This window comes from Marmota marmota, unplaced genomic scaffold (genome assembly GCF_001458135.2).
Source record: "Marmota marmota marmota unplaced genomic scaffold, marMar, whole genome shotgun sequence".
Taxonomy (NCBI): Eukaryota; Metazoa; Chordata; class Mammalia; order Rodentia; family Sciuridae; genus Marmota; species Marmota marmota.
This window is the reverse complement of record NW_026000240.1, coordinates 32,427,251-32,454,252: the sequence shown is the minus strand read 5'-3', so window position 1 is coordinate 32,454,252 and position 27,002 is coordinate 32,427,251. Positions and strand designations below refer to the sequence as shown.

The window sequence follows — 27,002 nt, the reverse complement described above, 5'->3', positions numbered from 1 at the left end:
GTAGCAGGTCCGCCTACCTTGCAGGCGTGGGCGGCGGCTCTGTCCCTCTGCGGGCCGCTAGGCTTGTTCTGTCGGTGGTCGCAGTTCTGCCTACTTTGCAGGCGCAGGCAGCGGCACTGCCCCTCTGCAGGCCGCTGGGCCTGTTCTGTCTGTCAGTTGCAGGTCTGGCCTGTTCTGTTGGTGGTCGCAGGTCCGCCTACCTTGCAGGCGCGTGGGGCAGCTCTGCCCCTCTGCGGAATCCTGGGTCTGTTCTGCCGGTGGGTCACAGGTCCGCCTACCTTGAAGGGGGGGAGGGGGTGGCTCTGCCCCTCAGCAGGCCGCTGGGCCTGTTCTGCCGGTGGTCACAGTTCTGCCTACCTTGCAGGCGTGGTTGGCAGCTCTGCCCCTCCGCGGGCCACTTGGCCTTTTCGGTCGGTGGTCACAGTTCCGTCTACCTTGCAGGCGTGGGGGAGGGGGCGGCTCAGCCTCTCAGCAGGCCACTGTGCCTGTTCTGCCGGTGGGTCGCAGGCCCGCCTACCTTGCAGGCGTGTTTGGCAGCTCTGCCTCTCCGCGGGCCACTGGGCCTTTTCCATCGGTGGTCACAGCTCCGCCCACCTTGCAGGCTCGGGGGGAGCGGGCGGCTCTGCCCCTCAGCAGGCCGCTGGGCCTGTTCTGTGAGTGGTCACAGTTCTGCCTACCTTGCAGGCGCGGGGGGAGGGGGCGGCTCTGCCTCTCAGCAGGCCGCTGCGCCTGTTCTCCATTTATTGATTCTTGATTTTAATTCTTGCACTATAGGAGTCTTATTAAAGAAGTTGGAGCCTAATACTTCATGATGGAGATTTGGGCCTACTTTTTTTTTCTATTAGGCACTGTATCTCCGGTTTAATTCCTAGCTCCTTGATTCACTTTGAGTTGAGTTTTGTGCATGGTGAGAGATAGGGGTTTAATTTTATTTTGTTGCATGTGGATTTCCAGTTTCCCAGCACCATTTGTTGAAAAGGCTATCTTTTCTCCAATGTATGTTTTGGCACCTTTTTCTAATATAAGTTAACTGTAATTACGTGGGTTTGTCTGTGTGTTCTCCATTCTGTACCATTCATCTATAGTCTATTTTGGTGCCAATACCATGCTGTTTTTGTTACTATTGTTCTAGTATAGTTTAAGTTCTGGTATAGAGATACCACCTGCTTTCACTCTTCTTGCAAAGGATTGCTTTAGCTATTCTGGGTCTCTTATTTTTTCAGATGAATTTCATAACTTCTTTTTCTATTTCTATGAGGAATGTCATTGGGATTTTGATTGGAATTGCATTAAATCTGTATAGTGCTTTTGGTAGTGTGGTCATTTTGACAGTATTAATTCTGCCTATCCAAGAACAAGGTAGATCTTTCCATCTTCTAAGGTCTTCTTTAATTTCTTTTTTTATCATTCTGTAGTTTTTGTTGTAGAGGTCTTTCACCTCTTTTTTTGTTAAGTTGATTTATTTTTTAGGCTATTGTAAATGGAGTAGTTTTCCTTGTTTCTCTTTTAGAGGATTTGTAACTGATTTGACAAATATACAGAAATGCCTTTGATTTATGGGTGTTGATTTTATATCTTACTACTTTGGTGAATTCATTGATTAGTTCTAGAAGTTTTCTGGTGAAATTTTTTTGATCCTCTAGGTATAGAATCATGTCGTTAGAAAATAGTGATAGTTTGAATTCTTCTTTTCCTATCTGTATGCCATTAATTTCCTTCATCTGTCTAATTGCTCTGGCCAGTGTTTCAAGAACTATGTTAAATAGAAATGGTGAAAGAGGCCATCCCTTTCTTGTTCCAGTTTTTAGAGGGAATGCTTTCAACTTTTCTCCATTTAGAATGATGTTGGCCTGGGGCTTAGCATAGATGGCTTTTAAGATGTTGAGATATGTTCCTGCTATCCCTAGTTTTTCTAGTGTTTTCACTATGAAGGGTGCTATATTTTGTTGAATGCTTTTTATATGTCTATTGAGATGATTATGTGGTTCTTATCTTCAAGTCTATTCATGTGATGAATTACATTTATTGATTTCTGTATGTTGAACTAACTTTGCATCCCTGGGATGAACCCTACTTGATTGTGGTATACTATCTTTTTGATATGTTTTTTTTATTCAATTTGCCAGAATTTTATTGAGAATTTTTGCATCTATGTTCATTAGAGATCTTGGTCTGGGGTTTTCTTTGTTTGATATGTCTTTGTCTGGTTTGGAAACAGGGTGATACTGGCCTCATAGAATGAGTTTGGAAGTGCGCCCTCCTTTTCTATTTCACAAAATTATTTGAGAAGTATTGGTATTAGTTCTTTGTTAGAAGTCTTGTAGAACTCAGCTGTGTATCCATCCAGTCCTGGGATTTTCTGTTTAAATTGTGGATAACATCCTGATTCAATGTGGGCAAATCATATGACTCTAGAAATTTGCTGATTCCTTCAATAGTTTCTATTTTATTGGAGTACAAGTTTTCAAAATAATTTCTAATTATCTTTTGTATTTCTGTAGTGTCTGTTGTGATATATCCTTTTCATCATGTATGTTAGTGATTTGAGTTTTCTCTCTCCTCTTCATTAGCATGGCTAAGGGTCTGTCAATTATTTTTCAAAGAACCAACTTTTTGTCCTGTCAATTTTAAAAAATTGTTTCTTTTGTTTCAATTTCATCTCTGATTTTAATTATTTCCTGTCTTCTGCTGCTTTTGGTGTTGATTTGTTCTTCTTTTTCTAGGGCTTTGAGATGTAATGCTAGGTCATTTATTTATTGACTTTTTCTTCTTTTAAGGAATGAACTCCATGCAGTGAACTTTCCTCTTAGTACTGCATTCATAGTGTCCCAGAGATTTAGATATGTTGTATCAGTGTTCTCATTTACCTCTAAGAATTTTTTAATCTTCTCCTTTTGTCTTTTGTCACCCATTGTTCATTAAATAGCATATTATTTAGTCTCCAGGTGTTAGAGTAGCTTTTATTTTCTATTTTATCATTGTTTTCTAGTTTCATCCCATTATGAACTGATAGAATGCAGGGTAGTATCTCTACTCTTTTGTATTTGCAAAGAGTTGCTTTGTGACATAGTATATGGTCTATTTTAGAGAAGGATCCATGTGCTGCTGAGAAGAAAGTATATTTGCTCTCTGAAGGATGAAATATTCTATATATGTCAGTTAAGTCTAAGTTATTGATTGTATTATTGAGTTCTTCTGTAGTTTCTTTGTTCAGCTTTTGTTTGGAAGATCTATCCAGTGGTAAAAGAGGTGTGTGACAGTCACCTAGAATTATTGTGTTGTGGTATTTGACACTTGAACTTGAGAAGAGTTTGTTTGATGAATGTAGATGCTCCATTGTTTGGAGCATATATATTTATAATTGTTAAGTCTTGTTGGTGTATGGTTCCCTTGAGCAGTATGTAGTGTCCTTTTTTTTAATCCCTTTTGATTAACTTTAGCTTGAAGTCTACTTTATTTGATGTGAGGATGGAAATCCCTGCTTGCTTCTGTAGACCATGTGAGTGATATGATTTTTCCCAATCTTTCACCTTCAGTCTACGGATGTCTTTTCCTGTGAGATGAACCTCTTGGAGGCAGCATATTGTTGGGTCTTTTTTTTTTTTTTTAATACAATTTGCTAGTCTATGTCTTTTGATTGGTGAGTTTAGGTCATTAACATTCGGGGTTTTTTTCCTAATATTTATTTTTTAGTTATAGGTGGACACAATATGTTTATTTTATTTTTATGTGGTGCTAAGGATCAAACCCAGTGCCTCACACATACTAGGTGAGCGTTCTACCTCTGAGCCACAATCCCAGAGCTCAGGGTTATCATTGAGACATGATTTGTATTCCCAGTCATTTTTGTTTAATCTTGATATTTAACTTGACTTGTTTTCTCCTTTGATTAGTTTTTCCCTTAGTGTAATACTTCCCTTTGCTGATTTTCATTATTGTTTTTCATTTCCTCTTCATGGAATATTTTGCCAAGGATTTTCTGTAGTGCAGTCTTTCCAGTTGTAAATTCTTTTAACTTTCATTTTTCACGGAAGGTTTTTATTTTATCTTTAGATCTAAAGCTTAATTTTGCTGGATATAAGATTCGTGGTTGGCATCCATTTTCTTTCAGAGCTTGGTATATGTTATTCCATGATCTCCTGGCTTTGAGGGTTTGGGTTGAAAAATCTGCTGAAATACAAATTGGTTTCCCAGTGTGATCTGATTCCTCTCTCTTGCAGTCTTTAAGATTCTCTCCTTATTCTGTATGCTAGGCATTTTCATTGTAATGTGTAGATCTGTTGTAATTTTGTACATTTGCTTTCCTGTAAGCCTCTTGTACTTGATTTTCCAATTCATTTTCATGCTTGGAAAATTTTCTGATATTAACTCATTAAAGAGATTGTGCATTCCTTTGGTTTGAATCTCTGTGACTTCCTCTATCCCAATAAGTCTTAAATTTGTTCTTTTTATGTTATCCCATAATTCTTGAATTTTCTGCTCATGGTTTCTTATCATCTTCATTGTGTGGTCAACTTTATTTTCCAGATTGTATATTTTGTCTTTATTATCTGACATTCTGTCTTCCACGTGACCTAGTCTGTTGGTGATGCTTTCTATTGAGTTTTTTATTTGGTTTATTGTTTTCTTTGTTTCAAGGATTTCTGATGTTTTTTTTTCAGAGTCTCTCTTTCTTTTCTTTATTTTATTTTTTAATTTAAATATTTTTTATTAGTTTTTTTTTTTAAATACATGACAGCGGAATGCATCACAATTCTTATTACACATATAGAGCAATTTTTCATATCTCTGTTTGTAAATAAAGTATGTTCACACCAATTCATGTCTTCATACATGTACTTTGGATAATTATGTCGATCACATTCCTCCTTCATTGCTAACCCCCTGCCCCCTCCCTTCCCCTCCCACCCCTCTGCCCTATCTAGAGTTCACCAATTCCTCCCATTCTCCCTCTCCTTATCAACTATGAACCAGTCACCTTATATCAGAGAAAACATTCATCATTTGTTTTTTTGGGGATTGACTAACTTAACTTAGCATTATTTTCTCCAACTGCATCCATTTACCTACAAATGCCATGATTTTATTATCTTTTATTGCTGGGTAAAATTCCATTGTGTATATATACCACATTTATTTTATCCATTCATCCACTGAAGGGCATCTAGGTTGGTTCCACAGTTTAGCTATTGTGAATTGTGCTGCTATAAACATTGATGTGGCTGTGTCCCTGTAGTGTGCTGTTTTTAAGTCCTTTGGGTATAGACAAAGGAGAGGGACAGCTGGTCACTTTGGGGCACTTTCCTCCCTTATTTTTTTCATATTGTCTATGTGCTTCCTTTCTGGCACTGTGGATCTGAGACATTACACTTTCTACCCTATAATATTGTAGTATTCATGCAGATTATCTGTACCTCACCTTGATGTTGAGCTTTCAGATGCTGCCGGTGTCCCTTGATGTATGCTACTGCAACTAAAATTAAGGTGGTGGTGGCAATATGAGAGGTAACTCGAGATAGCAGTGGAGGTGCCCCAAGATGGATGCATGTCTTTCAGAAATGGGGCTGAAAGGGTGGGCTTTACACTGTCTTTAGGATGCCTGCTCCAAGATGCAGCTACTTCTAGGCCCCGTCTGTTGTAGAAAAGTAGAGGATACTGCGTAGGGAAGGTCATGGAAACATCTGCAGCATCCCAAGATGGAAGTGGGTTAGTCCTGGGCTCCCAGGTTAGGGGTGTGTGTGGCAGACTCAGACCTATCCTAGGCCTGGATCCTGCACAGGTGGGCGGAGGTGGATCTAGGCTAGGTCTGAGCTCCGGCAGGGGTCTTCTGGTCAGAAGAGGTGGTCCTATGCAGGAGCCTGAGCTCCAAATTTTGACCATTCTTCAAAGTCAGACTCAAGTCTCATCTTCTTTGTGAGTCCTTCTGTTCCTGTACCATACCCAACTCCTATTTCTTTTCCTTCATCCATCTGTCACCTATTCATTCATTTACTTGTTTATTTGTAAGTCCTTTGAAAGAGGACATAATAGTTATCCAGACACCTACAGAGATTGAGAAAGCAGAAAATGCAAAGTTTCTGAAATAGAACAAGTTTGTCCTGTACAAGGACGAGCAAGATCACTGAAGGTGATGGGTGAAGGAGGGTAGAATGAGATTGGAGGATGAGTAAGGCTCAGATCATGTAAGGCCTTGATGGTCACAGTAAGGAATTTTGAGTAGGTGTGTGATAAGATCTTGCTTTTAGTTTAAAATAAAATACTCTGGATAAAATAAAAATAAAAAATAAATCAGCTGGACAAGAGTGAAAGCAAGGAGTCCAAATAGGAGGTTTCTACTAAAATCCAGGTGACACCACAATGCATTAGAATAAGGTGGAAGTAAAAAAAAAAAAGATGTTTAGAATTGACTGGATCTGAGATCTACCTTTTAAAAGTAAAACCAGAAGTATTTACTCAGGATAGTTAAGGAAAGAAATTAATCAAAGATGACTTTTGTTTCTAGCCTGGGTGCCTTGGTGAGTAGCAGTACCATTTACTGAGATGGCAGTGGTATTCAACTCTGCACTATTTAACAGTCAATTTTTCTGTAATTGTTTTGTGTGTTTGGTACCGCTCCATAATTGGATAGTACGTCTTCTATTGCTCTTCACATAGGCCTACTGCTGGGGATGCTATATTCACATTCAATTGATTGACTGATTCTACTTCTACTTCTACCAATTAATAGCTGTATATGACTTTTGGCAAGTTCCTTAATAGTATCTGTAAAACAGGCCTCGTAATTATTAATACTCATTTGTTGAGAAAATTGTGTGACTTCTAAAATAATGCTTGGCACATAGTAAGTGCTCAATATTAGCTGTTCTTATTCATTCCAGGAACTATATTCAATCAAGCCAGGAATCTTATATATCACTCTCTACTTTCTTGGCTCCATGCAAAACCAAAATATTTTTCAAAGTTACCTAATCCTTGTACTGACAGACAAAAATCTAAGGCAACTTCAGAATGATTCTCTATGTGTAAATCTCTTTAGTTACATCTTGCTTTTCCAAATGTGAACCTTAGGAGGTCAACACTTAGCAGATAGTTAGACTTGACCACTAGTATACTAAAAAAGAACAGTTAGACCTAGTTCCTACTTCCTACCATCCTAAACCAGGCATGCTTTTGATTTAGCTGAAATTAATGAATATTTTATCAGTGACTCAATGTATTTTATTACCCCTCCGGTCCTCCCGGGTATTACTGGTCAGATTTCAGACCCGCTGATGTCATCATTGGCTTTTGTGAATTCTGTTAGTGTGGCTGCCCTTTTGTATCTCTGGCCAAATACAGGAAACAGCAACTTGGAGATACAGATCCTCTGTTCAGATTTAATGGGATCAGCTGTCAGCGGCAGAAATCCACAGCAGTTAGTATCCATTCATTGAAAAAGAAGACAAAGAAATAATTACCAGTAAAAATAGATTATCAGGTACATTCTGACACATTAGATAAAATTCTTTCATCTACAGAGAACTGGATATCATGCAAAACTTTGCCTCAAGGAAAGCAATGTGATGTAGTGGGAAAGGCACTGTAGTGGATCCATTTTGTAAAAATGAGTGATAATTCCTACCTGCTTCTCATGGAATACTATTAAGATTCAGAAAAAAAATAGCTATAAAAGAGCTCAAGAAGGTGCCAAATGTTATACCTATACAAATCTGTCTATGTGTTAAGGTTTGGAAGAGTAGAGGAGATAGAGTTTAGAACAGGGAGTAAAGTTTCTCTCCAGGGTATTCCTCAGTGAGTGACTTTTCTAGATTACTCACAAGCTGTCCTATTATAAAGGCAACAACGACAAGAATAAAACTAATACCTGCTAACACTAATTTAATATCCACTGCAAAGTAGATGATGTACCAACTTTTTTGCAAAGGTCAGTTCATTGAATCTCAGAACAATTCCTTGAAGTGGGTATGGTGGCTCACACCATTTTATGGATGAAAGACAGACTCAACATGATTACATTACTTATTCATCATGCAACCCTGGGGCACAGAACCAGGATTTTAATCAGACAGTCTGATGCTAGAACCTATGAAGTTTAACTACCAGGCCACACTGCCTTACATCTGGATCTAGTGTAATTAAGGAATGACCTCAGCACCGAGGGTTGCCAAGCCATTTTTAGTCACCCTCTTTCCATCTTCTGCCATCGTCACCCAGGAATTTGTTCTACTCCTCCAGTGTGCACAAGGCTTCAGTGCTCACAATTCCTTTCCTGTCCCTACTAGTTCACGTTATCCTACCATCAGCTGGAGGCTGCATTGGCTATAGCAAATAAACGCCCAAATGTATACTGGTTCACACCCAATAATAAGTTAAATTGTTACTCACTTAAGAGAAGTAGATGGGCACATGCATTTGGAGGACAGGCCCCTCTCCACCCAGACATTTGAATCCCCACCTTGAGAGTAGCCCTGCTCTTCAACTTTTGGTGCTTTAAGGTTGCATCCATCTCAGCTAGTTTGAAGACCAAAGGAGTTGGAGGGACATCCTGTGGGAGGTTTTCTGCTAACCTTCCCCAGGATGGACCTCCAGCACTGAACCTGCAGGGGGGCTGGTAGCGATGGCTCAGCATCAACTTCACAGTATGGAAAGGGCAGCTCACGTTTTTGGTGAACAGCTAGAAATGTGTGCCTTGGGGATCGTGATGACTAGTAGGTGGTATTTTTGTTGTTGAAATTTTATTTCTTTGAGTTCCTTTAATTAGGTCTTGCTGGATGTCATGGGGAGTTACAGATGCAGGGAAAGTTTTTTCTTTTTCTTTTTCTTTTTTGGGTCAAAACTCTCTCCTTCCTTCTCAGTTTCCTTATAAAATTATCACACATGACAGAGCCTCTGAGGGGAATTTCTCCCTGTGACTGTTCCAAAACTACTCTCAACATTTCAGTTGGCTCTTGGACTAACTGCCTAATCTTTTTCTTTCCACTAACAGTATTTAATTTTAAAATGTGATTATTTTTATGTACATTAATTGGATTGATTGTAACCTTTAGTTCATTATACATTCTCAACTATGGGTCATTGCAAGAAGCTCTTGTTTATTAGCTTATTTCTTTTTGTTTTGTTTTGTTTTTGGTACTAAGGATTGAACTCAGGGGCAATCAACCACTGAGGCACATCCCCAGCCATTTTCTGTATTTTATTTAGAGACAGGGTCTCACTGAGTTATTAGTGCCTTGCTGAGGCTGGCTTTGAACTAGCGATCCTCCTGCCTCAGCCTCCAGAGCCACTGAGATTACAGGCATCCACCACCTTGCCTGGCTATTTGCCTATTTCTTAATAATAAAATAAAAAACAAACCCCTACTTATATGAAAACGGGAATGTCAACAGTAAGAGGTTTATGATGAGTTTCCTCCCAATCCCATTCTGAACCGTATGTTTATTATCCATTTGCTTTTTTTTAAATAATAGACTATATTTTAGAGCAGTTTCAAGATCACAGAGAAACTGAGCTAAAGATGCAGAGAGTACCCACAGCTCCCTGGCCCACACATACACAGTAGCCTCCCCCATCATCAACCTCCTCATCAGAGTGGAACTTTTGTTACAACTGATCAACCTACCTACAATGGTTCATCCTTACCACCCAAAGTTCACAGTTTACATTAGGGCTCACTCTTGATGGTGTTCTATGGGTTTGGCCAAATTAGAAATTTAGAATGCCTAACATTATAGCATTGGAGTGGATTCACTTCCCTGAAAATCCTGTATGGTCTGCCTATTTATCTCTCCCACCATTTAACCATTGGCAACCATGAATCTTTTTACTGTCTCCATAATTTTCTCTTCTCCAAAATGTTAGGTAGTTAGAACCATATAGTACATAGCCTTTTAGATTGGCTTCTTTCCTCACTTAGTAAAACATTTGTTTCCTCCATGACGTTTTATGACTTGATCACTCATTTCTTTTCAGTGCTGGATGATGTTCCCTGAATGCACCAATGTTCCTTTATCCACTCACCTATGGAACATTTTTGTTGCTTCCAAATTTTGACGATTACAAATAAAGTTGTTATAAACATCCACACTCAAGGGTTTTGTGTGAACATAAGTTTTCAACTCATTTAGATAAATGCCAAAGAGCATGATTGCTGGATTATATGGTAAGAATATGTTTAGTTTTGTAAGAAACCACTAACCTGTCTTGCAAAATGGCGGTGCTGTTTTGCACTCTTTCAACTCATGAATGAAAGTTCTTGCTGCTCCATATTCTTGTTAGCAGCATTTGATATTGGCAGTGTTCTGAATTTTTGTCCATAGATGTATAGGGGGATCTTGTTTAAATTTGCATTTCTCTAATGACATATGATGTGGAACGTCTTTTCATCTGTTTATTGCCATCTACATAGCTTCTTTGATGGGTTATCTGTTAAAAAGGTCTTTGGCCCATTTTAAAATTAGGTTGTCTGTTTTTTATTGTTGAGTTTTAAAAGGTTCTTTGCATGTTTGGGATAACTGTCCTTTTTCAGATATGTTTTTTACAAATACTTTTTCCCAATCTGTAGCTTCTCTTCATATATGAATCTATATATATATATATATTTTTGCATATAAATGTTCCATTGTTCCAGGAGCATTTGTTGAACAGGTAATCTTTGCTCCATCATATTGCCTTTGCTTCTTTGTCAAAGATCAGTTGACTATACTTGTGTGGGTCTATTTGTGGACTCTTTGTTTGGTACACTGATCTTGTACCAATACTACACTGTCTTATTTACTGTAGCTTTATAAAAGTCTAACAGTCAAATAGTGTCAGACCTTTGCTCTTCTCCTTCAATATTGTGTTGGCTATTCTGGGTATTTTGCCTCTCCATATAAACTTTGGAATCGTTTTGTCAAAACCCACAAAATAACTTGGCTTGGATTTTAATTTGGATTGCATGAGTCTACAGGACAAGTTGAGAAGAACTGACATCTTGGAAATATTGGGTCTTCCTATCCATGAACATGGAATCTTTCTTCAATTGTTTAGCTCTTCTTTTATTTCTATCAGAATTTTTTAGTTTTCCCCCATATAATCTTGCATGAATTTTGTTCTACTTTTATGATTAAAAATCATTAATTTGAACACTGATATTAAGAATTTCATTTTGGGGATGCTAATGTAAGTGGCACAATATTTTTAATTTTAGATTCCGATTGTTGCTGGTATATGGGAAAATTATTGGCTCTTGCATGTTAACTTTATGTTCTGAAAACTTGCAATAATTGTTTAATATTGTTTGTCTTTTCTTTCAAAATAGACAATTATGTCACCAATGAACAAAGACAATTTTGTTTCATCCTTTACAATCTATCTACTTTTTGTTTCCTTTTCTTGTCTTACTTCATTAGCTAGGACTCCCATTAAACGTTGAAAAGCAATACTTAAGGGGGTAATTGTTGCCTTGTTTCTGATTTTGATGAGAAATCTTCTAGTTTCTCACCTTTGAAGTATAATGTTAGGTGTAGGTTTTGTGTAGATATTCTTTATCAAGTAGAGGAGGTTCCCTCTACTTCTAGTTTTACTAAGAGTTTTCATCATGAATGAATGCATGATTTTGTCAAATGCTTTTTGTGTCATTCAACATGACTTTTCCTTAGCATGTTAACATTATCTATTATGTTAATTGATTTTTGAATGTTAAGCCAACTTTACATATTTGCTAAAATTCCAGTTGGTTATTGAATATAATTCTTTTTATGCAATATTAGATTTGATTTGCTGATTTTTTCATCTGTATACATGAGGTATTGGTCTGAGGTGTTTTTATAATGCCTTCGTTGAATTTTGATATTAGTGTAATGCTAGCTAGCTTCAATGCTAGTAAGGATGGTTTCTGTCCATTTCTATCTTCCAAAAGAGATTGTAGAGAACTGGTATATTTTTTTTCTTAAGTGCTTGGTAGAACCTACCATGAACACATGTGGGTCTGATGTTTTCTCTTTTAGAGGAGAATTAGTTATTGGTTTAACGTATTTATTGGACATAGGCCTATTCAAATATTCTATTTCTTCATGTGTGAGTTTTGGGGCAGATTATGTTTTTCAAAAAATTGGCCCATTTCATCTGAGATGTCAAATTTGCAGCATAGAATTATTCATAATATTCCCTGTCTGATGTAGATAATTTGTGTCCTTTTTCTTTTTTTTCTTAATCTGGCTAGGGTTGTATCAATTTTATTGATCTTTTCAAATAATCACTTTGTGGTTTTGTTGATTTTTTTCTATTGATTTCTTGTTTTCAATTTATTGATTTCTTCTAATATCACAAATTTTGATAAGTTGGGTTTTTATTTTCATTCAGTTGAAAATATTTTAAAATTTTTCTTGAGGTTGAACCTTGACTCATGTGTTATTTAGAAGTATAGTATATAATCTCCAGGCATTTGGGGATTTGTCCAATTATTTTTTTGTTATTGATTGCTACCTTAAGTACATTGTCATCTGAGGGCAGGCATCTTGTACTTTCTTTTCTTTTGAATTTTTAAAGTTTAGTTTTATAGCTAAGAGTGTAGCCTGTATTGGTGAATGTTCCCTGTGAGCTTAAGAAGAATGTGTATTCTGCTGTTGATGGATACAATAGTCTATATGTGTCTGTTATGGTCAGTTGATTTATCTGTTTCTCTTTGCAATTCTATCAGTTTTGGTCTCATTTGTTTGTTTGTTTTTTGGTACTGGGGATTGAACCAGGCGTGCTTAACCACTGAATCACATCCCCAGCCCTTTTAAAAAATATTTTATTAGAGTCGGGGTCTCACTGAGTTTCTAAGTGCTTCACTAAGTTGCTTCTCCTGCCTCAGCCTCCTGAGCCACTGGGATCACAGGTGTGCGCCACCGCACCTGGTGTCTCACCTGTATTTTGACACTATTTTCAGACACTGTTCCAGACATGGGCATATAAAGGATTGCATTGTGTTCTTGGAGAACTGATCCCTTCCCCATTATGTAATTCCTGTCTATTTATACCTAAAAATTTTCCTTGTTCTAAAGTTTGCTCTGTCTGAAATTGACATAACTACTCCAGTTTTTTTGGAGGTTGTGTTATCATGGTACATCTGTCTTCATCCATTTATTTTTAATCTAAATGTGTCTTCATGTTTGAAGTGTTTCTTATAGAGAACATTAGTTAGTTCTTGTTTTTGTCTACTGTGACAGTCTCTGTCTTTACATTGTACATTTAGACCACTGACATTCAAAGGGATTATTGATACACTCACACTGATGTCTACCATGTTTGTTACTGTTTTCTATTTGATGCATGTATTCTTTGCTTCTATTTTTGTTTTCCATTATCTCCTCCCCGACTTTGTTGTTTTAATGGAGCATTTTTATTGCATTTCTCTCCTTTCTTAGCATGATGATTAGACATTTTCTTTTACCATTTTTAGTGGTTGCCTTAAAGTTTGTAATATACTTTTGCAACTAACTCAAATGCAATTTAAAATAATACTATCCTGCTTCATGAGCAATGAAGCACTTTATAATAACAAAATAATCTTAATTCCTCCCTATGTCCATTGTAACTTTGCTGTCATTCATTTCACATATACATTAGTGTACATAAATTTAGATATAAGTATACATAATGAAATACATTATTGCTTTGATTTTGAATAAATGGTTATCTGTGAGATTAAGAAAAAAATGAAAGATTTTATTTAACCTTTAGTTATTTTTTCTCCCTTACTCTTTCTTTATGTAGATCTGATCTATATAATTTTCCTGCTCTCCAAAGAACTTCTTTTAATATTTCATGCAAGGCAGGTCTACTGACAACAAATTCCCTCAATTTTTGTTTGTCTGAGGGTCTTTCCCTTTTTTTATTGTGTGTGTGTGTGTGTGGTGTACTACACACACAGAGTGAAATGATTATGACAGTCAAGAAAATTAATGTAGCCATAATTTCACAAAGTTAGCATTTTTATGTCAAGAGCACCAAAAGTCTTGAGTACAATTTAATATTATTATCCTCACTGATATTAGATTTCTAGACTTACTCATTCTATACATCTGTAACTTTTTATACTTTGACCTGCATCTTCCTAATTCTTCCCCTCCCCTGGTAATCACCATTCTATTATCTATCACTGTGTGTTCAACTTTCGTTTTTAGATTCCACATACAAGACCACACAGTACTTTTTTTCTGTGTCTGACTTCTCTCACTTAGCATAATGTCCTCCAGTTCAAACCAAGTTGTAGTGAATGATAGGATCTCCCTTTTAAGGATGAGTAATATTCTACTATATATGTATAAATAATACATATTATGTATAATTTCACATAAATATATATCACAATGTCTTTACCCATTATCTGTTGACAGACACTTAGGTTTCCATAGGTCTTGGGTTATTATGCATAGTGCTACAATGAACATAGAGGCAGGTATCTTTAAAAACTAGTGACCTCATTTCCTTTGGGGGTATACCCAGAGGAGGAACTGCTGAGTCATATAGTAGTTCAATTTTTAATTTCTTTAGGAACCTCTGGTGTTTGAGTTCCCTCTTGTTTTCACCTTCACCAACACTTGTCATCTCTTATCATTTCAATAAAAGTGATCCTATCAGATGTGAGGTATATTAATTGGGTTGATTTGCATTTTCCTCATGATTAGTGATGTTGATCATCTTTTCATATACCCATTGAAATTTCTGTTCAAGTATTCAAGTTCTTTGGCCATTTTTAAATTAGGTTATCTGTTTTTAATCATTTATTTATTGCTATTTCTATATGTCTTTAGGTGATCAGATACTGAGTTGTATGAGTTATTTATATTTTTAAAATATTAACTCCTGTTATGGTTTAGATCTGGTTATGGCTTGGGTAGGAGGTGTCCACCAAAAGCTCACCTGTGAGACAATGCAAGAAGGTTCAGAGGAGAAATGATTGGGTTGTGAGAATCTTAACCTAGTCATTGAATTAATTCCTGAGGGGATTAACTGAGTGTGACTGGAGGCAGGTAGGGTGTGGCTGGAGGAAGTGGTTCATTGGGGGGCGTGGCTTTGGGATATATATATTCTGTATCTGGAGAGTGGCGCCATGATGTTCTGCCTTGCCAAAGGCCCAAGGTGACAGAACTAAATGACCATGGACCGAAACCATGAACCAAAATACATCTTTCCTCCTTTAAGTTGTTTTCCTCAGGTATTTTGTCATGACAATGGGATGCCAAGGGACAGACCCCTAATCAGATATCTCATTTAGAAACACTTCCTGTCCATCTGTCAGCTGCCTTTATATTTTTTTGACTGTTTCCTTGGCTGTGCAGAAGCTTTTTCATTGGATGTAGGATTGTTTATTTGTTTCTGCTTTTGAAGTCTGAGTTTTTAATGTGATATCCAAAATAATTGTCAAAGCCAATGTCAAGGAACTTTTCTCCTACGTTTTCTTCTAAGAGTTTTATGGTTTCTGGTCTTACATTTAGATCTTTGTGTGTGCGGTGAGATAAAGGTCCAAATTTATTCTTTTGTATGTGGATATCCCACTTCTCATCACCATTTACTGAAGAGACTATCCTCTTATTGCATCTTCTTGTCCCTTTGTTGGATAATTTTGCAGGATAAAGAATTCTTGCAATACTTTAAATATTTTCACTTCACTCCTCTCTTGCTTTTATGGTTTCTGAGAAGTCAGCTGTAGTTTTTATCTTTGCTCCTCTGAGAGGGCTTTTAAGGATATTTTTTTTCTTAATTTCTGACAGTTAAAAAAATAATAGGCTTAGGTGTAGTGTTTGGGGCATTAAATTTTTTTAATAAATTTAAAGTATTGTGAGAATTGGTTTTCCCTAAGTTTCCTGTATCTGTCATTTAGTGTCTGATATTAGTTTTAGGAAATTTTTGGTCATTAGTATTTCAAATATTCCTTCTGTTCCTTTCTTTTTCCTCCTGGTATTCTTATTATATGTATGTTTCATTTTTCATAGTCATTTTTCCTGAAATTCTTGGATATTTTGTTCTCTTTTTTTTTTCAGTTTGCTCTTCGATTTTGGAGGTTTCTATTGAGATATTCTCTGTCTCAGAGATCCTTTCCTCAACCATGCCAATTGGCCCATCAAAGACATTCTTCACTTCTAATTGTGTTTACTTGTAGCTTTTCAATTTGGTTCTTTATTGGAATTTCCATCTCTCTGCTTACACTGTCTATCTTTTATTGCATACTGTCTATTTTATCTGTTATGGCCCTTAGAATATGAATCATAGTTATTTTAAATTCCTGGTCTGATAATCCCAACATTCCTACCGTATCTGAGTCTGGTTCTAATGTGTATTGTGTATCTTCAAATTGTGTTTTTTGTCTCTTAGTTTTGTCTTATACTATATCTGGATATGATATATTAGGTAAAAGGAGTGGCTGTGACTGGGTCTTTAGTAATATGGTGGTAAGAAACAGAGAGAGGAGCAATATACTATACTCCTATGCTTAGGTCTCAGTGGTCTAGGGAGCCTGTGCCTCTGAACTGTGACTTTCGCATATGTTTCTCAGTTCCCTCTAACTTTTAGCAGAACTGGATAACTAAAGGGGCAGGAGTTGAGTATTTCCCTTCCCCCAGATTGATTAGGCTCTGATAAAACTCCAGCGGTGGGCTCTGGTTAAATACTCTCTTCCAAGGGTGAGCCTTGTTAAGAATACCAATATGGTTTTTTTTTTTTTTACTGATCAGACTGTTCTGAGATTTCTCTTTTCAAAGCTTAATTTTCTTTATTTTATCTTTACTTTTCTGGTTTGTTGATTTCTGATCTTATTTTTAGCATTTTAGTATTTATATTTCTTCTGCATTTATTATGTTTTCTAGTTTCTTAGTTGGACAGTTAATTTCCAGTGGATTTTTGTTGAAATCTCAGCCCCCTGCACTCTGAGTGCTAAAGAATCCTAAAGGACCCCAGAAGAATTTTTGAGCCGGGAATGATCAGTGGCCTAGACCTGATCCCTAACTGTGCTGTTGCTGGTCCCTAGGACCTGCCGCAGGTGGTCATCTGAGGGATAGCTTCCTCCATGAGGCCGTTTCAAAACATACACTCAGAGTTTCACCTCTTGGCTTAATTGCTTATACTTTTCTTGGTTATAGTTGTTAGGCCAAAGAACTATTGAAATGTGGCACTTCTTGGACTTAGCATGTAACTCTTTGAGCTTCAGGTTAGGAACTCAGGGAGGTGAGGTGGTGGTATCTAACATCACACAATTGTTCAGGGATGGAGGGGAACCTAGGAGATGAGACTTCATAGCCTGGGCTCTTTCCACTCAGCCAACCACCTCAACATGAAAACTGTTCATGTTACAAAGTGGCAAGGTCACTTGCATGACCATTTCCAAATGTGATCCAAGTATGAAGCTTCTATTTGTGATTCCGGAAAATGCAACTGGAAGGAAGTATGGCAGGAACAGTGAAAACTGTGTGACTTGCTTGCTCCAAGAATGCTGGTGTGTTTTGCTTCTCTGACCATCAATGGTCCAATATTTGTGCCTGTTGTGTGCCGAGGACTTATCTTGCAGCATTCTAGTGTGGACTTTAGTCTCACTTTGAATATTTTTCTTTCTACTTTTTGACTTCTGAGGAGTAGAATGGCTTGAGGAAGCAAAGTAGTGAGACATCAAGTGCTAAATAAGCCAACAGCCAAGTATCTTTGATGCTGTGGCAAAGACCCAGTGCAACAGTGGATAATATTTCTGTTTCTGAAGAAAAAAAAATGGGTACTTAAAAATCATTTACTCTGTAGGCCTCATTTTAAAGAAAAAAAATGACATTTATCTTCATTTTTGCTGAAGTCTCTTTTGTATCTCTTCCGAGCTCTTAATATATTTTTAATTTTTTTTGCAGACCTGACCTGGATTATGAGTTGGCTTGTTCAGGGCAGAAGTCTCCCTGAAACCCCTGCTTCTCAGTAGCCTCAAGAGAGGGGGTTACACAAGTTCTGAACATTCAGGGTTTGAAGCCAAGACCTGGGTGGCTGTGCTGCTTTTGCAGCTGTGGTTTAAATTAGAAACATTCTACCTTCTCAACTGAAAGTTTACAGAGATCCAGATTTTTAAAAAGGATTTTCTGACACATACAAGACTTGCCTTGGCCTCAGCTTGCTTGATTTAGGATGGATGGAGGGCAACAAAACTCAGATGGAGGAGACCCGTGCCTTTGTTACATTAATGAGAGGCAATCAATCTCCTTGTTCTATTAGGATGGAGAGTATTATGAATTTACATTTTATGTTGATTGCTTTAAATAACTCCTTCATTCTCCCCTCATTATTGTCTCCAAGGGATCAGATATAGAAAAAATGCAAATGTCATACTACTTACTAGAGAATCCTGGTCATTTCTGGCAGTAGAATAACATGGAGATCACAATCCTTGTCTTGGTGGGCCACAAAATGAACTCATTCTCCCTGCCTCCTGAGCTTGAACAGAGGATGGGGTCCCACCATTTCTCCTACCACACACACCACCATTGCTGCATTCATACAAAGTAGGGCACCTAGTACCTCCAGAGAACTTTCACTGGGCTTCAACACTGTGTGGCCTTACAGCATAGCCGGTTTGGGGTTCCGTTTAAAGGCTGCAAGAAAATTGTTGCATAAACATACTAATCCAGAGAACTCACCTTTTAAGGGACCAATGGTACTCACCATCCACATGGAGAAACTTGCAGATGCCATGTGCTGCTTTGGGACTCTCGTGGCCTTATTTAACACTAGCTTCTCTCTCCAGGTGCTTAACCTTTGCTCAGTAATGTTTTCTTCCCATCTTGACTGCTAAAATCTTTCATCTCATGGATTCATCCCAAAGCACTTTCTCTTTGATCTTTTGTAACTTGAAAGACTGCACTAAATTTATGAAGCTCATAATATAAACAAAAAAGAAGAAAATAGTATGAAGCCTTGATTTTGAAAATCAAAACCACAAAGGTATGCAAACAAGTACCAGTCACTCCTATTCCTTAGAAAAAAAGACCAAAAAAAAAAAAAAAATGAGGAGACACTTTGCAAGTTCATAATATTGGGTTTGGGATGCAGAGTAGCTGAATTTTAAATGACAGGTTTAGGAGCATACAGATGTGAGTTCCAGTTTCAACGGTGGCCTATTTACCAATGTGACTTTGCATCTGTTATTTATTTCTCCTTTAGGAATTGGTTCTTCATCTACAAAATAAGAATAATAATAGTGCTTGTTACTAGGGCTGCTGTCAATGTCAAATAGAACAAATGTGTAGCCAGAGCCAGGCACAGAGTAAGGTTTGATGAATGGTAGAATTTATAATTCATTGTTTGACACAATAAAATAGGAAAAAAATACAGGATGGCATGACTTGATTTTCACTTTAGGCAATCCACTTTGTGCCTAAGTTCCTCTAAAATGAATGAGTTGAGCTAAACATAACCCCTTAAGATTCCCCTTCAGCTCACAGACTGGAATAGGACTGATAGATTGGCTTACAGCTTCAAAACTTCAGGTTGTCTTGATTTCTTGTGAAGGACTGGAACCAAGTCCCAAACTGCAGAATATCAGAGTGACAATAGAATTAGGTAAAGCCATAGGATGGCATTTCTCATGTCAAAGGTCCCTTTTCTAAAGAGGTAAAATATTAAACAATAGCACCCTGTCTGAATTGGAGCAAGATACCCATACATAGTGTTGCAAATACATTTGTAAACAAGTAAGCAGGACATAGAGACCCTTGCTTGTTAACACATCAGAAATGGATCCATTCATTTTTTTGTTCAAGGGGAAAATGAATGAACTCAATCTGTGTTTCATTATGATATTTACTTCCAATATCCTTAATATCCTATTTGTTCCATGAAAGGAACATTTCAAGGTAGCTGAACATGCTGGAGGAGTGGCCAGAATTGGAAAACTCTTTCTTCATGCTTTGCTTGTTAGTTGTACACAAATTATGTTCCTCATTCTAAAGAGAAAGACATGACATGAACTATGGAAAGTCACTGCTTAGTTTTTTTTTTTTATGTTTGTTTTGTTTTTTGTTTTGGTGTGTATGTCTTCTCTCAAATTTAGGGATAAAGGGAGATAGTTACCTTTCTAATTAGCAAGGAAGAGGGGAAAACAGGGAATTTTGACCACATCTAGAAATAATTATTATTCAAAGATGAAATACACCTACATGTTCATGATGATGAGATTACCTTACAGGTTTTAGACTGTGTCCCAACTGTGAATTCTGAATTGTCATGACAATGAGTGAACAGAGAATGACACAAGGGTCCAGGGAAACGAGTAATAGGGGGACATAATATCGTTGGAACTAGAACGCACCTGTCTGCTCCGACTGACCACCCAACATGCCATGTCTCTACAGGTCTGGGGACCAGGACAAATTCTTACAACTCTGTAAATGATGCTTCATTTTTCTCAAAGGCACTTCACCAATTAGAAGGTCAGTAAACCTCCGACATTCTTGTCCCCTGTCACACCCAGTTCATTGTATCATTTCATGTCCTGTTGTGTATGTGAGTCTGGATTCATAAATAACATCCATAGATGTTTATATTTTTGCTTTTTCAGATTTCGAGTTGGAGATTTTTCAGGACATAATATGAAAATGTGGCTGATTTTGTTCCTCATAATAACTTGTTTCCATGTTTCTGTGAACCAAGATTCTGGTAAGGAAAAAATATGAAAAGAATTCTTTTCCTTAATTTTCACCATAGTAAAGAGATGATAAGTGAGTTTGACCTACTTAAAAGTTAAGTTTTCTATCACTTTGTTTTGATTTTCATAGTAGCGAGGATGGGAATGGTAGGTCAACTTATTTTGTTTCAAGATTACTCTCTGTTCCTTTGAAAATTCTGGACTTTATTCCTTGTTAGTGATAGAAAGATATGGAAGTTGTCATTTTGTCCTCAGTTTCAACCCATTTTGGGTCTTCTGGGAGGTTACATGAAAATTCTGTTACTATTAGGTTCAGGCCTGGAAAATTTGGAATGTCTCTTTCTAATTCATTTGTGCCAAAAGGTTGTCTTGGTTAAGTGTCCAGATTTTGCTCCAATTTAAACTGCTAGTCTGTTTATCATAAAGAACAGGCTTTCACCCTGGAGAGAAAGTTCCGTAGCTGTCTAATGTCTGTCAGCAATCTGTGTGCAATGGAATTAAAGTCCAAACCCTGACTTGCCCTTCACCACCTTTACTACCTAATCAAGTAATTGGTTCTTGTGCTGGTCAGTTCATGTCCAGGACCACCTACATCAGCTTTTACAGCTTCCTTGAGGTCTCTGACCTTGGAAGCAACTTTTACAAAGAGATAAACTAGACTTTGCCCTGCAAATGTTGTCCTTCAATGTCTCACTGAGTCTTCAACTTTTAAAGGAGAGGCAAATTTTCCCCCCAGTCATTTCATGGTTCAGACATAACGAAGGACCTTTTTGGAAGCTGAATCTGCCTCCCGTGCCAATCACCTATGCTTCCTTTCCCTGTACAACATATAGGGATTTACTAAAGGTCCCCAGTGGTCCTGAGTGGAGCCACCCTGAGCAGGGCTCACCTGGCCATCCAGCCTGAGGTCTGATTGCCCTCACTTATTTCTGCAATGCTGTATGATCATGACAGGAACCTCAGGTGGGACTGGGATCAGGTTATGTAAGAGACAAGAAAGAATTATCCACTATGTCTGGATCAGACAGACCACTGTAAGGAAAACAAAATAACTCAAAGAACTAAAGCTGGTTACCTAGCAATTGCAGGAAAGAAAATATTGAAGTTATTTTAATTTGATTAGAATTTTTATAGTAACCATTTCAGATGGTGAGAATCTCAGAGGGAGGAGGAACCTTAGGTGGTTTCTAGTTGAATCTATTTAAAGTAGAGGGAACTAAAGACCAAGTATATTGGATGGTTTGACAGAGCTCAGAGAGTTAGCTGATGACACAGTCAGGGTCTCATTACTTTTTTTATGATATATTTATTTCTTTTTATTTATTTATTTATTCATTACTTGTTGATACACACTGTCTTTCCTTAAATATAAACCACACATGTGTACATGTAAACACACATACATTCCCCTCTTTTCCCTGGACAAGAAGTGGATCTTATGCTTAGGTACTGAGAACTCTTGCTCTAAATGACCACCAGTAAATGACATCAGTGTTTGAACCCCTGTGATTCTCTACTTGTAAATATACAATTCTAGATACCTAACATCAAATCTAACATTAAATGAAGTTTTAGAAGTTCAACAAAATATTACGTTTTCATATAAAAATTATTTGTTTTTAAAACCATAATCCCTTTTTTAGCCTAAAATATACTAGTGCCATCATATTTTGCATATGTGAAAATAAATTTATCAATTATGACACTCAATCATATAAGTCTTCAAAAATATTATAAGTAACTTTAAAATAGATTAAGCCAATCCCGTATTTTCATTATTTGTGTATTTTTAAATTTCATCAACTTGATACTTTAGAATACAAACTAATATGTTTATAAGTTAACTTGTTGCATTGCATAACTAAGAATCACAATGAAAGACTTTCAGATTTCAACACTCAAATCAATTAGAAGGAGCCTGATTCTCAAATAAAATTTGTATCCTGTCGAGATTGAATTGAGATAGAATTCTGAAAGCCAAAAATACATATATTAGGAGAAATTATCTACTAACAGTCTAAACACCCATGATGTTTTACTTCTCTAATTTGCCTATTCCTAATTAGCTAATTTTTTTTTTTTTTTTTTTGCAAAAGTGATGCTTAATTTTGTGAGATGCTCAAATGAGAAACTGTGTAAAAGAATTAGCCCAATAGGGCTGGGGTTGTGGCTCAGCAGTAGAGTGCTCACCAAGCACATGCGAGGCCCTGGGTTTAATCCTCAGCACCACATAAAATTTTAAAAAATAAAATAAAAGTATTGTGTCCAACTACAACTAAAAAATAAATATTTTTTTTTTTTTAAAGAATCAGCCCAAGAAATCAGTATTTCTTTTTCTTAAGAGAAAGTGCAGTTTTGGACTCTCAATGAATCCGCTCATTGAGAAGGCACTTAAAAAATAAAATGAAATGAAAAGTAAGTTTTCCCCTATATGGTTGGCATTAAAGTTTTCGCTTTGTTTACATGTTTGTTTCTGGTTTCCCAGGCCCTGAGTATGCAGATGTGGTGTTTCTGGTGGACAGCTCTGATCACCTGGGAGTTAAGGCCTTCCCATTTGTGAAATTTTTCATCAATAAAATGATCAACAGTCTCCCCATCGAGGCCAACAAGTACCGCGTGGCCCTGGCCCAGTACAGTGACATGCTCCACAATGAATTCAACCTGAATACCTTCAGGAGCAGGAACCCCATGCTGAACCATCTCAAGAAGAACTTTGGGTTCCTTGGTGGATCCCTGAGGATAGGAAACGCTCTTCGGGAGGCTCACAGGATCTACTTCTCTGCACCTTCTGATGAAAGAGACAGGAAACTGTTTCCTCCTATTTTGGTGGTCCTGGCTTCAGCCGAATCTGAGGATGATGTGGAAGAGGCTTCGAAGGCCCTGCGGAAAGATGGGGTGAAAATCATCTCTGTGGGGATGCAGAAGGCTTCCAAGGAAAACCTGAAGGCCATGGCCACATCTCAGTTTCACTTCAACCTTCGGACGGTCAGAGACCTCAGCATGTTCTCCCCAAACATGACGCAGATCATCAAGGATGCAACCAAGTACAGAGAAGGAATGGTCAATGATCACCTCGTAGAAGGTGAAATTGGGATGCACATATAGGAGTGATGATAAAATGCTTTTGAAAAATCAATACGGGGGGGGGGGGGATAGGATTGCAACTCTTTGAATACTCCTTTCTCAAAATGGGCTGCGTGTTCATGTATAGTTTTTTTTTTTTTTAATTTTTTTATTGTGGGTTGTTCAAAACATTACAAATTTCTTGACATATCATATTCCACACTTTGATTCAAGTGGGTTATGAACTCCCCCCCTCACCCCATACACAGATAGCAGAATCACATCAGTTTCACATCCATTGATTTACAAATTGCCATCCTAGTGTCTGTTGTCAGATATTAAATATCCATGTTTTCTGGAGGATCTGATAATTGTGAAGATTTTAAATCTAATGATACCCACAGGTCTTGATTCTCATGCTTTGCTTATTCATGTTGCACTTCATTCAGATTTCTTAAAGTTCAGGATGCCCTCTTTCCTGCTCCTCAGCTTAAGTCTAAGCTATCTCCCTGGGCTCTAGTTGTTACATCGTTTCATTACTGGCTCATTTAAAAGGTAACTTTGTTCCTAAAGAAATGTATGATTCCTGAAGCCACATAACCGTGATCAGAGAATGTTACAGCTAAAAAACAACTTTTGTTTGCCCAAACTCCTTATTCTGCAGGAAGGAAACTACAGGTGTCCTTACCAGTGATATGGCCTCACCCAGGGAACTGGGTGCAATTTGCAGTCAGAGCTAAGTCAGGTCTCCAGATTTCAAGCCAGGTAGTCAGCCCACAATGCCTCCCTCCCTGCTGCCCTGTTCTGAGTTAGTTTCTCCCCGATCTCCACAGCCAGCCTGCTGTCTGTTCTCTTGTCCTAGAAAGGCCAAGAGTTATAAACATCATGCAAACGAGGAACAGGAAGAACCAGTAAAAAACAATTTGCTCCAAATGTGCATGTCCAAATAAGTAGCATAGGAAACTCACATTATTCTCGGATAAATCAGTTCGAGATGATTTATTTAATGACCTATTAATCTTGTGGTAAGCCTATGACAATATGAATCCTTATTAGCAACATCTTTCCCAAATAAAGCAATTGAATGTGCATGTGTATTCATTACCATTCTTAGTAATACTTGGACTGTAACTGTTAATTATAATGGTAATGATGCTTCAATGATTTTAATATTTAACAGCTACTATTTGTCAAGTGACTCTTATGTATTAGTCACATACTAAGTATATTATCTCATTTAATTCTCATAGTATCTCTATGAGATGAGAATTGTATCTCCATTTGACAGTTGAGGAAATTGAAACTGGGAGATTCAGCAGTTGAACCCAGGTCCTTTTGATCTCAGCTTCCTACTCATTTCACACACCTCCTTCTTTCTTTAAGCAGATAACCAAGCTCTGGTGTATGTTCTCCATGTCTTCTGATGCTCAGCAGAAATGCCACATCTCCAGCTAATATCATGCCTGTTCATTCCTTGCCCACCACAGTGTGCCAAGGCCCTTCTGTGGCTGACGTTGTGTTCCTGTTGGATGTAGCCATCAATGGCAGCCAGGAGAACTTCGACTACCTTAAAGCATTCCTGGAAGAAAGTGTCTCTGCCCTTGACATCAAGGAGAACTGCATGAGGGTTGGCCTTGTGGCCTACAGCAATGAGACCAAAGTGATCAGTTCACTGAGCAGAGGCGTCAATAAGTCAGAGGTTCTCCAGCGTATACAGAGCCTGTCTCCCCGGGCCGGGCAGGCCTACACAGGGGCTGCCATCAGGAAGATCAGAAAGGAAGTCTTCAGTGCACAGAAAGGCAGTCGGAAAAATCAGGGTGTGTCCCAGATCGCGGTGCTGGTGACCCACAGAGCTTCGGAAGATAATGTGACCAAGGCAGCAGTTAACCTCCGGCGCGAGGGTGTGACCATCTTCACCATGGGCATCGAAGGGGCCAGCAGGACCCAGCTGCAAAAGGTAGCATCTCACCCTGCCGAGCAGTATGTCTCCATGTTGAGCAATTTCTCTGATCTGGCTGCCCACAACCAGACGTTCCTGAAGAAGCTGCGGAACCAGATAACACACACCGTCTCTGTCTTGTCAGAGCGCACGGAAACCCTCAAATCGGGTAAAGTCTTGCTGAGAGAAAGACTGTTCAGAACCTTTTGCTTTTTTCTTGTCTTTTGAATGTTTGCTTTTTTTTCTTGTCTTTCTAATATTTATATATGCAAAAGGAATTGGTGGGAATATGACAATGATGTGGGTGGGCAGAATGAGTTCCTAATTTTTATTTTAACTTGATGATGTGAAGTCCAGTTAGGGGAGAATAAAATCTATTGCGGTGCCAGCATAGCTAAAGAAGATTTCCCTTCTCATTTCCAATAGAGTGGCTCCATTTCCATTTGTCACTCTATACCCCCTGGAATACCATCATTTGCTATTTCTCTCTCTTTTCTATTTTTTTCCCTGCTCCCTCACCCCCACCCTTTACTGGAAATTGAACCCAGGGGTACTCTACCACTGAGTTACATCCTCAACCTTTTTTACATTTTTTTTTTTTTTTATGTTGAGTCAGGGTCTTGCTAAGATGCCCAGGCTGACCTAGAACTTGCAATCCTCCTGCCTCAGCAGCCTGAGTTTCCCCTGCTCTGTGTTTCTTTCTTTCTTTTCTTTTTTTTTTTTTTTGTACTTTTCACTTTCCTTATCTTCTTCCCTCATACCCCAATTCCAATTTCCAGAATAAACAGGAAGTGTGATTTGGATAGCAGACAAACTAATTAATTTGTCATGAAGTACTACTCTGGTGTCTGCAAGTTTCAGAAGAGAGAGGAAGGGCAATGTTTTTTTATGGTTTGCTATCTACATGTAAACACATTGATGCTGTGGAAAGATTTTTATGCATGTATTTACACATCACATGTTCGTATATATTCTATAATAAGTGTTTACATCTCACTTACTATAAAAGTATCATTATCTTTCACACATAAGTTTGCTGACAATATCCATAACTCTAGTTAATTGATAGGATTGGATGCGGAGTACATGATTTGCTCTAAATTCCAAGAAAGGGAGCTCATATGTCTACAAGGACCTGTTAAACACCTTCTTCATGTCACAACATATCACTTGACTTTTGGCTAAGCAGTTATTTAACTCCAGGAAGAAGTGACTTGTAAAGATCAGCTTTAAGTTTTCTAATCCTTTACTACACCCACATTTATTTTGATGGGTGGCAGAAAATTTTTAGGGTAATCATCTCAAACTTTCAGAAGCATTCATTTGGCCCAACTGATGCTAAGATCCCCCCCCCCCCTTCAA

At 37.8% G+C, this 27,002-nt stretch overlaps 1 protein-coding gene across 4 annotated transcripts in view; it reads left to right on the top strand.

Moving 5' to 3' along the window:
* Col6a6 (collagen type VI alpha 6 chain) overlaps window positions 1-27,002 on the top strand; it is a 154,106-nt gene that overhangs the window by 24,514 nt on the left and 102,590 nt on the right. For all 4 annotated transcript variants that reach the window (XR_007344131.1, XR_007344132.1, XM_048794213.1 and 1 more), the window contains exons 2-5: window positions 20,346-20,423; window positions 20,552-20,649; window positions 23,124-23,720; window positions 25,189-25,809. Coding sequence is in view for 2 of the 4 variants with exons in the window: in XM_048794213.1 (XP_048650170.1) it covers window positions 20,583-20,649; window positions 23,124-23,720; window positions 25,189-25,809 (1,285 nt within the window). In the remaining 2 variants the exon portion in view is untranslated. The remainder of the gene's footprint in view (window positions 1-20,345; window positions 20,424-20,551; window positions 20,650-23,123; window positions 23,721-25,188; window positions 25,810-27,002) is intronic.